This window comes from Rhinoraja longicauda, chromosome 5 (assembly GCF_053455715.1).
Source record: "Rhinoraja longicauda isolate Sanriku21f chromosome 5, sRhiLon1.1, whole genome shotgun sequence".
NCBI lineage: Eukaryota > Metazoa > Chordata > Chondrichthyes > Rajiformes > Arhynchobatidae > Rhinoraja > Rhinoraja longicauda.
Genome location: NC_135957.1, coordinates 22,494,190 through 22,507,236, shown reverse-complemented (window position 1 = coordinate 22,507,236; position 13,047 = coordinate 22,494,190). Strand labels below are relative to the sequence as shown.

Genomic DNA, 13,047 nt, shown 5'->3' with positions numbered 1-13,047 from the left:
CTGGGTTCTCCGTTGAGGTTTCTGTTGCCAAGACAAGCCAACTATTTGGTTCCTTCTCTCACAAAGAGACCAGAGTCTCAGACACTCTGAAACACTCCAAAGTGACCAAGCTTCATAGAAGTCTGGCAGCAGGTGAAATGCTGCTGCAATACATTAAAGAGGTTTATGGATGGAGTGCAGGTGTTGTTCTGCTTGTGATAATGTAATACTGATCATGTAATAATGATCATGAATGTCCAGTGTGGGCAAAGTTTAGGATAGCGATGTGGCATGTTAAGCAATGGAAAAAAACCTGCAAATTAATTCAGATTATGGGCACTGTACGCCTATATTTTCTTCCAGAGATTTCCTTTCGGGTATGGCAATGCGGGGGAATTCTTGAAATCATTCCATGTAGTCGTGTTGGCCATGTATTCCGCAAGCAGCATCCTTACACTTTTCCAGGAGGCAGCGGTACTGTTTTTGCAAGGTAACTATTACTGATGTTTATAGATCACGCCCTTGTTCTCAGTTCCTTCCACTCCCCATCCCGCTGAACTCATCCAGCACCTCATCCCTTTGAGATCACGTTACTCCTCTAATTCTGATCTCTTTGTCTCTCTGATTATTGTCACCCAAACAGTGGCTGCCTCAGCCATTCCCTCCATGATCACTTCATCGCTTTCTACTCCTTTAATTTGTTCCATAAAACGTACCTGCTTAATCAATTGTTTAACCACCTGACTTGATATCTTGTCCCAGTTATCTTAAATCTGTTTCCTGGTTGCCAGCTGTTCTGTCCGTCAGAACCCTTTCTTCCTCCCTACTCTATTTCAAGCCCATAATTTCAGTCACTCTTAAATTACAGTGAAATTGTCCTTGATTGTGTGCTCTTGTGAGAGCTATTCCAACTTCTGCGGTTTTTCCACAGAACTGAGGTCCCATTATCACTGGTGCTGTTCAGATAAATCCGAATTCCCGTGAAAACATTAACATCCTCTCTAAAGTATGTTGTGTAGAATAAGACACAATATCTCAGCTGTGGGCTAACCAGTCATTTGCTCTGATTTGCCCCAGTAACTGCCTAATTTACCAATATCGGTCACAGTAACCATGAAGCTACCAGATTGCCTTAAAAACTAATTGGGTTCATTAATACCCTTCTGCAAAGAAAATAAGTCCTGGTTATCTGAAAGGTGACTCCCGATCAACACTAACACAGCTACCCTGTGAACAGATCCAGCAAGTTGCATGGCGCAAGTAGGAATAACAAAAGCATGCCATGCCAGCGCCATACATGTCCTGTGAATTAATAACGAAGTGATGATTTAGAGTGTGTTATAGATATGTTTTGACTATGAAATGTAGTGGACATAATATCAGGTAAATGTTTTTGGTTTGAGTGACTTTCTCTATTTTGCTACAATTTCTGTCTATCAGACTTGTATCAATGAATTTTCACCAGGGTAAATTTACATGAGATTTGGGGCAAAGGCAGAAAATGAGTGAGTGTGGATCAGGCATAATCTTCTTGAACGATGGAGTAGGTGTGCGAGGTTGAATGGCTGGCTTGCTTAGTTCTGCATGATTATCCTGTCTGTCACATTACTGGGCTGACATTCATGCATTCCGCACATATTATCAGGTATCAGTTGGGTATTATCGCTGATATGCAATACCTTTTAATTGCTTTCCACAATATAATGCAATTCTTTAATGAAATACCCCGATACTGAGAGCATCCCTGCTGAGAAATCTAACTGTCTGGAGTTGATCATCTATTTGAGAGAAAATATTTTTAGAAGGAAAATTATTTGTTTTCTGCCATTTAAAGGAACACACGCAGGGCGGCTGAGGTCTGGATGGATGAATTCAAGAATTTCTATTACGCAGCAGTGCCTTCAGCTCGCAATGTGCCATTTGGCAAGTGAGTACCATTTGTTGAGCGGGAACTGTACAGCATTAGCCACCATTATTTTCAGCTTAATGTATAAAAATACAATGTGCACTTTAACCACATGTGGTTTTTTGTATTACAAATCTCAAATTGTGGAGTACAGAGGCAAGTAAATAAACGAAGGTAAATCTTTGTCCCAAACATTGTGGAGGGCATTGTACATGGATAGGACAGATTTGGAGGGATAAGGGCCAAACATGGGTAGGTGGGACTGGTGTAGCTGGGCATGTTGGGCCAAAGGGCCTGTTTCCACACTGTATCACTCTATGAGAAAGTGTATAGTTAACGGCATCGATTTACAGAGAGATCTGGGGGTCAGAGTCCATAACTTCCTGAAATTGACAACACAAGTAGATAAAGTGGTAAAGAAGGTGTATGGTATGCTTGCCTTCAGCGGTTGGGGCAATGAGAATAAGAGTCAGGAAATCGTGTTGCAGCTTTATAAAACTTTGGTTAGCCCACATTTGAAATGTTGTGTGCAGTTCTGGTCGCTCCATTACACCAACGATGTGGAGCTTGTGATGAGGCTGCAAAAGAAGTTTACCAGAATGCTGCCTGGATTAGAGGGTATTAGCTCTAAGGAGAGGTTGGACAAACTTTTTGTTTTAGTTTTACTCTGTGACTCCTGATTTTAAAACCCAAACATCCTAAAACGTTTGAAGCATTTGCACAAAAAAACCTAGGCAGCTTCACAGAATTTCCTTTATTCTAAAATTCTATCTTTCAAACGTGAACATCCAGTGACAGTCCTGAGCAAGTGCTGCTCTATTGAATGAGGCAATAAATTGTCTGCAGTCTTTGTGGATGTAAACAATCTCCCGACAGAGTTTAGAAGAAGAGGAGAAAAGTCCACGGTCATTATTAAGGCCTCAAAAGAACATCAACAAAACAAAAATATTATCTGGGTACTTATCGCAATGGGAATTTTCAGGCAATGAAAATTTATTTTGAGGAGCTTCTTGAAGTTTAGAGGGTACAATATAAATAAGAATTCCTTCTTTTCGGCAGTATTCAAAGCAGATTGGAATTGAAGAAGAAATTGGCATGTAAACCATTCAAATGGTACCTGGAAAATGTCTATCCTGAACTAAGGTAGGTTACTATTCCAGATTTAAGCATTACGCACTTGCTGCAAAAATGTAACAATGGTGTGGATGCCAAGGAGTGCTGGATATATTTTGAGTGTTTCTCTGAGCAGCTCACAGAACTACTTCTCCAAACAGCAGATCACGTCATCCAAGAGACAGCAAGGCCTTTTGTACGGAGTAGCTTTCTGGAATTGGGTCTCGAGCAAAATAAACCTACTTTTCCAAGAGTTTCAAACTAGCGGTTACACAGAGGCACATACTTTTCTATCCTGTTGTAGTCCACGCTGTGGGCAGGTTATCTGCTCAGCAGAATGATAGTATAACAGAGCTAAGTCAGTGTTTTAAATCTAAATTGTCTACATGTTGGAAATATGGCATAAAGCAGGAAATGCTGAAAGGACTCAGCAAGTCAAGCAGCTTCTGTGGAAAGTGCAACAGTTACTGTTTACTGACATCACAGCTTTTATACTTCTGTGGTAGAACCTACTCTGTGTAACTACAGGAATTCTCCAGGTTAAGACAGCATTCCACTGTTGAAAACTGTAACCAAAACAGTTTTTAAGGCGGGGATGAACAGAAAATGTATGTGGGCGAGGATGTCCGAAACAGCTGCGATGGGAGAGAGAGCAGACGTGGGAAGAGTGGGCACCAGCAGGCCTCACTCACTCTGCTCTCCAAGCTCTGTTGTGGCTCGGAGCTGTGTGAGGAGAGTAGACACACGGGAAATCTTCATTCCCACCTGGAAGAAGATGCCTACTGCAGCTAGCAAATCCATCCTGCTGGTATCCCAAATGCTCGTAAACATGTGAGCGGTGTCCATATGTCAGATGTCCATATGCCAGGGAGGATCTGTAATGCGATCCTATTAACTTGATGAACATTATATTCAGTACAGGCTGCAAAACACACTGCTCCGTGGGTATTGGACGAGCTTAAATGCACAAAAGATAACTGAATGAGTATTTCTTTGAATTGATGAGGTATGGATATTGCTGGCAACAGTGGAATAATGTATTGTCCTTGAATTGAGGAGGCATTGAAGAGAGTCGATCACAATGATGGACTTGAAGTCACATATAGGGCAGCCCAAGTGAAGATTTCCTTCCCTGAGGGCCATTCGTAAACCAGGTGGGTTTTTACTACCACCCAATAGTGTAGTGCTTACAGTTACTGAGAGTTTAATGATTGTAATTTAAATTCTTCAACTGCCATGGTGGGATTTGATCACTTGTCTCTGGATCTGTAGTGTAGAACTGTAGCTGCTGGTCCAGTAATTTAACCATTGCAATACTGAATCCTAGTTAATCCTTGGTTAAAAATAGTGGTGCAAAATAGTGAGTAAGCATAGCTGTTCCAGTTCAATATAAATAGAGGACTTAAGTCACTCTGATCTTAGAAGAAAATTGATGAAAATTGGGCGGCATGGTGGTGCAGCGGTAGAGCTACTGCCTTACAGCGCCAGAGACCCGGGTTCGATCCTGACTACGGGTGCTTCCCTGTACTGAGTTTGTACATTCTCCCCGTGACCTGTGTGGTTTTTCTCCGAGATCTTCGGTTTCCTCCCACACTCCAAAGATGTACAGGCTTGTAGGCTAATTGGCTTGGTATAAAATGTAAATTGTCCCTAGTGTAGGAGAGTGTTAGTGTGCGGGGATTGCTGGTCGATGCGGACTCGGTGGACCGAAGGGCTTTTTTTTCCGTGCTGTATCTCTAAACTAAACTAAATTGTTTAAAATGTATCTCTTTTTGGCTGATATGGAATACTGTCTATGTTCAAGAGAGGCAAAGAAGATTAGTTTATTTTGGCTTGTTCGGCATAGACATTGTGGGTCAAAGTTCCTGTGCTGTACTGTTCTTTGTTCTATGCTCTGCCCTTTCTGAGTGGTGGGAACTATAATAATGCAGTTCCTTTAGCTCTCAACATCTTTCCTGTGGTTGATGGCACCCTGCTTCAAGTAAACACAAGAGTCTAGATGGTGAAGAGAAGAAAATACTTTCATGATATCCAGCACAGCAACAACCAAAAGTCTGTAGCCTCCTTTAGCTCTGGTATTTTATTTCATTCTTCACATGTGTAAATTATAATGATTTATTCTTGTTTGTTTACACTATGTCATGTTGTTACTTGCGAGCAAAGCACCAAGGCAAATTCCTTGGATGTATACATACTTGGTTAATAACATGTATTCAATTCACAGTGGTTGTCCAAGCAATGCACAGCAAAATTACACATTCAGTTCCTGTGTCTCAAGTTCTTTGAACATCTGTTGAATTCCACATTGTATCTTGCTTACATCAAAGATGTATGCTAGATATGTCCACATAATGTATCTGTCTGAATCCTTTGAAGACACTTCAATCGCGTAAGTGATTGTGACGTCCATTCTAAGGCTGCAACCCTAACCAAAGCTCCTGTCAAAACTTCTCCCAAGGGCAGGATATGTTCATTATTATCTATCTATAAAAATACCTCTTCACTTCACCATCTAGACTCTTGTGTTTACTTGCAGCAGGTTGCCATCAACCCCAGGAAGGATGTTGAATGCTAAAGGCACTGCATTACTATAGTGCTGGGGAAACTCAGAGGGTCAGGTAGCATCTTTGGAGGACATGAATAGGCAACATTTTGGGTCGGACCCTTCTTCAGACTGACTGACTAGTGGGGGGCGGGGAGGGGGAAGAAAGCTGCAAGAGAGTTGGGGGCAGAATAAAGCTTGGGGAGTGATAGGTGGATACAGGTGTGTGGGGATGGTTGGACTAACGCTAGAGGTGAAAAGACAAAAAGCTGCAATAAGATAGCGAGAATGAGGCGTGAAATATAAAGCAAAGGAAGAGATATAGGTGGAAGAGGTTGGGGGATAGGGGGTGAGATTGTGGGCGAAATGGGTGCGCATTGAGGTGGGGAACAGGAAGGGGGAGGGGGGGGGGAAGTATCTATACTTTTAATAATGGATGCCTCTAAATATTCGCAAAGTCATTACATTTGCATATGGATCGCCATGCCAGTGTTTTCCTTTATATCCTCCCCAAACTATTTCTTGTAGTGAAAACAGGAATGCTCAGATCCCAGAAGCAGAACTAGGGTTTCCTCTTGGACACTTCAAGATCAAGGAACAAAAACACAAAGAAGATTGACTCATTCCCCAAGCTTTCCAGCATAAAATGCCCCAAAATGTGCAACAGGATAGAAAGTGGTGATGGACGAGAGGCGAAAAGATGTAATGTAGAATTGGATGCGAACTGTTCCACTGAATACTTCCAGAGATTGTAGTACATTGCTTTTATTTTGACAAAGTCGCTTCATTTTCCAGATGTAATCTCTTGCAGTAAAATAATCTGACACCTGACCCAGATAATCTGCAAACCGGTTGTTGGGACAAGCCTCTTGCTCACCAGTTGCTGATTCTCATACTCTCCTTAATACGCAGGGGCCCCAGTTCTTGCACTCCCTTTGATGCACAGGGACTCCGGTTCCTACTCTGTCTGTGGCCCCAGACAGGGGCCCCAGTTACTGTGCTCCCATTAACACACATGGACTCTGGTTATTGCACTACGTTTAACACACAGGGGCCCCATTTACTGCACTCTCTTTAAACATAGAGACGCTGATTGCTGCATTCCCTTTAACACACAGGGACCCTGGTTCCTGTGCTCCCTTTAACACAAAGGGGCCCCAGTTACAGTGCTCCCTTTAACAAGGGCCCTGATTCCCATGCTTCCTTTAACACACAGGGGCCCTGGTTTCCGCACTTCCCTTGAACTCACGATGGACCCAGTCGCAATGCTCGAGTCTGAAACTCACCTAGTTTTGTTTCTTGTGCTCACTTTAAATTTCCCAAAACGAATTTCCCACATTTCTTTAGACTTGCACGTTCTCCCTGTGACGGCGTGAGTTTCCCCCAGGTTGGCGGGAAGATATTTTATACTAGTGTGTAACACCTTTGAAGAAAGTGAATTAAATATGGAACAACCAATAGTCTGGAAAATCTGGCAGTGGGGCACCCGCGAAGGTTGAGCTAAACATCCCATAGTATTGGAGTCGTACTTTAGCTTGATATTCTTAAAACTGGAGTGTTGCGTGTGGTTGTAGCCATGCCTTTCATGCTTGTCTTTGTATTTAAAGAATTGTGTTACAAACTCAGAACATGATCTCAGGGGCCATTCTTACGCATTGATATTTTTGACTGATGAGATTCATACTAAATATATCTAATGAATTTGGTGCTGTCATTGCACCAATTGAGCACGGAGCATTCCTGGTAGATGTCTGTGATTGTACTTATTGTAGGAGTGGTGCTCCTTTCATCCCAAAACCCATTGGTACCCAGTCCTTTGTGCACTTGCATTTTTTACATTTGTTTCCAGTATCTTTTCTCTGTTTTTACAACCAGATTTTAAGAAGAACAACACTCTTTTATATTTCTGCCTTGGTGAGGAGTAAAATATTACAAGACATAAATGGCACAGCTGGTAGAGCCACTACCTCACAGCGCCAGAGACCCGAGTTCGATCCTGACCTCGGGTGCTGTCTGTGTGGAGTTTGCACATTCTCCCTGTGACGGCGTGGGTTTCCCCCAGGTGCTCCAGTTTTCTCCCACACTCCAAAGACTTGCGGGTTTGTAGTTTAATTGGCGTCTGTAAAACTTCCCCCAGTGTGTAGGGAATGGATGCAACAGTAAGATGTGTAGAACTCGTGTGAACAGATGATTGATGATCAGTGTGGACTCAGTGGGCCAATGGGCCTGTTTTCAAGCTGTATCTCTCTAAACTAAACAGTCACTCCAAAAAGAGCAGGTGGGATACCACGAGTGACTGGGGCATTTCTGATCACTTTGCAGATAAATGTTAATTGTAACCCTGCTTTTTCGGGGACCTTACTGCTTACCAATTCTTTGTTGCCAATAATTTCCTGCATTATTATATTACTACACTTTTTTTAAAAAGTTCCATTCGCTGCGTTTGAGGATGTGCTTTTGTGGAAAAAGGAAAATTAGAGCAATGAGTTCATTCTCTGATGTCATATATATTTTGTGTTTGGTTATAAAATTGCTCAAATTCTGCCTGTTCATGTGTAGGATCAATAATTATTTTTCCCTTTTGTAGGGTCCCTGATCACCAAGATATTGCTTTCGGAGCTTTGCAGCAAGGTTCCAATTGCCTAGATACACTGGGTCACTTTGCAGATGGTGTTGTCGGCACCTATGAATGTCACAATGCAGGAGGAAATCAGGTGCACAGTCTCTAATTTAATTTTTACAATGAATTATAATTAATCAGTTGTTGCTTTATTCAGGAGAGGCAACTGCCCAACTTGTCTAGATATGTGGCAAAGCTGCATCCATGGCCAGTCGTGAGGCACTTGAATTCACCATGTTGAGTGGGGATTGGAAGCCAGAATAGTCAATGTGACAACTTAACTCCCACAAACATTAGTTGAACCAGTTTGGATTTCCCATTACCACGTTCTTTCTATTTTTTTTCTGTGTCAAAGTCAATACATTTCTAGGCTCAATAAATTCATTTCCCCAAAAAAGGCACAAAGTGCTGGAGTAACTCAGCGGGTAAGGCAGCATCGTTGGAGAACATGGATAGATGAGGTTTCGAGTCGGAACCCTTCTTCGGACCAACCCAAAATGTCACATAGCCTTGTTCTCCAGGGATGCTGCTTAACCAGCTGAGTTACTCGAGCACTTTGTGTCTGCTTTTGTAAACCAGCATCTACAGTACTTTGTTTCTATAAATTAATTTCCCCAAATGCCCTGCAATTGAGGTGGTTTTGATTTTTGACATGGTTAGTTCTGCCTTTGGGTTGGAAGTCTATATTTACGGTGGGGGTGGGGGCACAGTTGCAGAGGTATGTAGTAGTCAGTCTTACCTGAAAATCTCTATTCAGATCTCACTTTGCCTTACTGGGTTTATTTTGGCAGGAGTGGGCACTAACAAAGGACAAGTCGGTGAAACACATGGATTTGTGCCTTACTGTGGTGGAAAAGTCTGCTGGTTCTCTCATAAAGCTGCAGGGCTGCAGAGACAATGACAGTCGCCAGGTAGGTGGTGATAAAAAGGCTATGCTCAACCTTTTAATTTAAACAACAGTGTGTCTGGAAAGCTTGCGTGTATAGAACGGCCTGGGAATTGTAAATTATTACTCCCTTTTATTTAAACACTTTGTTGAAAGCATTCTAATTTTGTAATCCGTTCTAACTCCAAACTAAAACATCTTCATGAATCTAAACTTCAGCAATGAATTGGGAATTTAAGTTGAAATGACTTTCCTCCGGAGAAAATATGGAACTTGCTAACACGGAATAGTTCCAGAACAAGGGGCCACAGTTTAAGAATAAGGTATAGGCCATTTAGAACTGAGATGAGGAAAAACTTTTTCAGTCAGAGAGTTGTGAATCTGTGGAATTCTCTGCCTCAGAAGGCAGTGGAGGCCAATTCTCTGAATGCATTCAAGAGAGAGCTTGATAGAGCTCTTAAGGATAGCGGAGTCAGGGGGTATGGGGAAAAGGCAGGAACGGGGTACTGATTGAGAATGATCAGCCATGATCACATTGAATGGCGGTGCTGGCTCGAAGGGCCGAATGGCCTCCTCCTGCACCTATTGTCTATTGTCTATTGAGATGAACCCAAGTTGGAGAAGGACCAGAAGGAGAGGATAGGGTTAATGAAGGTGGCTGGTGGTGCTGTTGGTGCAGCCATCTCACTCCAGGAACCTTGGGTGATTCAGACATCTGTCCCTTTCTGGAGTTTGCATGTTTTCCCCATGTCTACAAGGGTTTCCCCTGTATACTCCAGTTCCTTCCCACATCCCAAAGATTTGTGGCTTGGTAGGTTAACCGGCAGCTGTAAACTGCCCTTGGCGCAGTTAGGCAATAGGAGAATTGGAGTGGAATGTGTTAATGGGTATGTGAGAGACAGTTGATTATAGAGAAATAAGTGAGGCAGAGGGGTTGAAGGAATTGGTCCGGGAGCTGGCAGACACTCGATGGGGCGAATTATCTCCTATGTTGTACGGAAATCTCAGGTCCTTGTCTAGTCTGAACACTGGTTTGGACTCAAAAGTGCTGGTGTAACTCAGCAGGTCAGGCAGCATCTCTGGAGGACATGGATAAACAACATTTTGGGTTGCCTATCCATGTCCTCCAGAGATGCTGCCTGGCCTGCTGAGTTACTCCAGCACTTTGTGTCTTTTTGGAAACAAGCACCTACAGTTCCTTGAGTCTATCAGTTTGGACTGAATGGTCTCTTGCAGTGGAGGTGCGTTACTGGAAGAGGTGCTCTCTGGAACTTGCGCCCTCCCTACTGCAGCGATGAAAATCTGGTCGAGGACCCAACAGCAGCTCCCCCTACTGGCACTCCCACATAGATAGAGATAGTTAAAGTGATCTCATCACCCCAAGCAATATGCAAGAGCTGTCAGTGAAGGCTAGGAACAATAAGCTCAATGACCAGTGATCATTGCTTGTTAACAAGTGGTGACATCTCTGGCCCAGGGAGATCTGTGGATTCATGGAGAGAAGACAATACATCCATCAGACTGAGATGGAAAGGATGAGAAAGGCTGGAGGCTGGAGGTGCCCGGTGGCCAAGGTATATCCTTGCACCCCTCACAAGCAGCCTCTGCACATTGCACTGGCAGTTCACTCCATGTTACTTATGTGCCAACATGATAATCTTTCATCCCAGCTCCTAGTACATAATCTGGGTGGATGTCTTTGTTTAAACTATGGAGTGGTCCATACCTTTGAGAGTTCAGAACCAGGAGAAAGTGCTGTGAAGAATATTTTGTAATCTTGAGTAGTTTTTAAATTTTATAGCTGGTTTGGCTTGTTAACCTATTCTTGATAATACTTTGTTTTTGCAGAGGTGGGAACAAATTGAGAGCAACTCGAAACTAAGGCATGTTGACAGCAACTTGTGTCTAGACAGTCGGAATACCAAAACTGGAGGACTCACTGTCGAAGTCTGTAATCCATCCCTTTCACAACAATGGAAATTCACACTTAATTTACAGCAGTAACACGTCTGCATTTTGGAATTTTCAATGTGGACAATATTTAAATTGGTAAATCAAGTTTGCATTCAACCATATACCTCGATTTTTGAAAAAGTTCCATATTCCATCTTATCTTGAATTGCTGTATTGAGTTTTTAAACTCATGGGTTACTGTTTCTATATTTCTTTTTCATTTAACCAAAATCCAGCACCTTTCTTTTAAATTACAGTAGGACGGTACATAGAATTCCATCCCCTTGAGAACCATTTCAGTCTTTCTGATGAGGAAGTTTCCAAAATAAGGATTTCTGTTTTATAGGAAACGCCCTGCACTAATAACAATGGTTGCTTATGAGCACATCCAATATCCATGTATTTAAATGTGTCCAGTGCTTCACAATTCACACATTGTTCAGTATTCTTACTTTTTTGTATTGACCTGTCATTCAGATGCAAAGCTTCTGTGTTTATTTTCTGATGTTTGTTCTTGATGCGAATGTGCAGACTCCAGATCTAACGTGGAAAGGTTTTGATAAGCCAATGAGTGTTGTTCAAGCAAAACCAGGCAAATGTAGGGAAATGGTACAGTATAGAATAAAACCCAGAACCTGTTGCTGTGTGTGAATTTTGGTATGTCTTTATTCTGTTTAGCTGAACCTCAGCACTTTTCTTAGTTCTTTGTGTGCTTGGGGTTAGGATGGATGTGAATTGTAACCTATGATTGTGAGGCACAAACATGGCTAAGTGTTATTTAAAGGATCAAAACCTGTTGACAATTCAAACTTATTTTGTATTTATTTAAGTAGCTATGTTACATGATTGTTACATTACCAAAATCATTCCTTCTGTTTATGATTCTAGCCTGCACTTGTGAAACCATCCAAGAATTTACTCATTAGCTTTTGCTGCAGTGACTTTTTCCAAGCGGTATTTGATTGGGACCTTGTTTAATCCAAGTTAGGCAATCATAATATATCTTTAGCAGTGACGGTACCTTTTTTTGTTTTGCCTTGTGTTCAAAGGCATAAGATGAATTTATAAAATTCATGAATTTATAAAATAGGGGCTGTGAATTGAAAACAATAGCCATTGTGGAGAAAACAGTTCGTATGCCTCTCAAGCTCACCTCTGCTAATAAGTTCTACTTAATATCAATTTTCTGTAAAGTCTTATTTCATTTATATTTATTTAGTTTACCAAATTGATGGCTGTCTTGTCAGGTTACACTGTTAACTTTTAATGACCACAATGCAATAAAGGTGTCTGGCACAACCAAGAGTACAAAAGGATGATTCTCTCCATGTCTTTGTGTCTTTCTCTCTCTCCCCCTGTCTTTATGTGAAAGGGCAGACAGTGATTTTATTACCAACTTTTAAGAGCAGAAACTGTACAGTGAAACTGCCAGGTTCGTGGTTGGAAGAGGTTATACTGCTGCTGAACATGATATTAATTTTCAAAGAAATGTTTACATGCCAGTGTGCCAAAGTTCATTCTGTCGAAGAGCTGCATCCTTTCCATTCATAAGTCTTGAAATGTTAAATATTTTTTCTTCTATTAGAAAAAATCCCTTGAAGTCTTTGCAACTTGCAAAGTGAGAATGGGATTGGTGGAACAATTCCACCAGGGTTCAAATCTTCAAGGAACAATATTGGACTCACTTTTGTTTTGAAGTAACTTGTGACTGTGTTAAGTTTTTTTCCCTCTCTCCCAAATGTAAAATTTCTTTTAATTTCCAATTCTTGAGTGATTTTGTAAAGAGTAATGTTAATCTTGTGCACAACAATGTCACTGTGGAGTATTGAAAAGATGACAAGTCTTGTTGGTTTATAGATTAACTTCCCCATCTTTTCTCACTGGAAAGCATGATCTTGCTCATAGTTTTTATAGATGTGATGGAAAGCATCCTTAAATGAATTAACTTTAATAAACTTTATACCTTTAAATTCCAACTTTTCATGTTTTTCTTTTAAAAATTGCATTTATGTTGCAGGGTGTTTTTTGGAAAAAGATTACTGTTTTTA

General features: G+C 41.5%; 1 protein-coding gene across 3 annotated transcripts in view; it reads left to right on the top strand.

The window, feature by feature from the left end:
• galnt2 (UDP-N-acetyl-alpha-D-galactosamine:polypeptide N-acetylgalactosaminyltransferase 2) overlaps nucleotides 1-12,950 on the top strand; it is a 62,528-nt gene extending 49,578 nt beyond the window's left edge. For all 3 annotated transcript variants that reach the window (XM_078399058.1, XM_078399057.1, XM_078399056.1), the window contains 6 exons: nucleotides 343-469; nucleotides 1,814-1,906; nucleotides 2,945-3,028; nucleotides 8,128-8,254; nucleotides 8,952-9,071; nucleotides 10,895-12,950. In XM_078399058.1, the coding sequence (XP_078255184.1) occupies nucleotides 343-469; nucleotides 1,814-1,906; nucleotides 2,945-3,028; nucleotides 8,128-8,254; nucleotides 8,952-9,071; nucleotides 10,895-11,050 (707 nt within the window). In that variant the 3' untranslated portion in view covers nucleotides 11,051-12,950. The remainder of the gene's footprint in view (nucleotides 1-342; nucleotides 470-1,813; nucleotides 1,907-2,944; nucleotides 3,029-8,127; nucleotides 8,255-8,951; nucleotides 9,072-10,894) is intronic.
• Nucleotides 12,951-13,047: the final 97 nt, after the last annotated feature.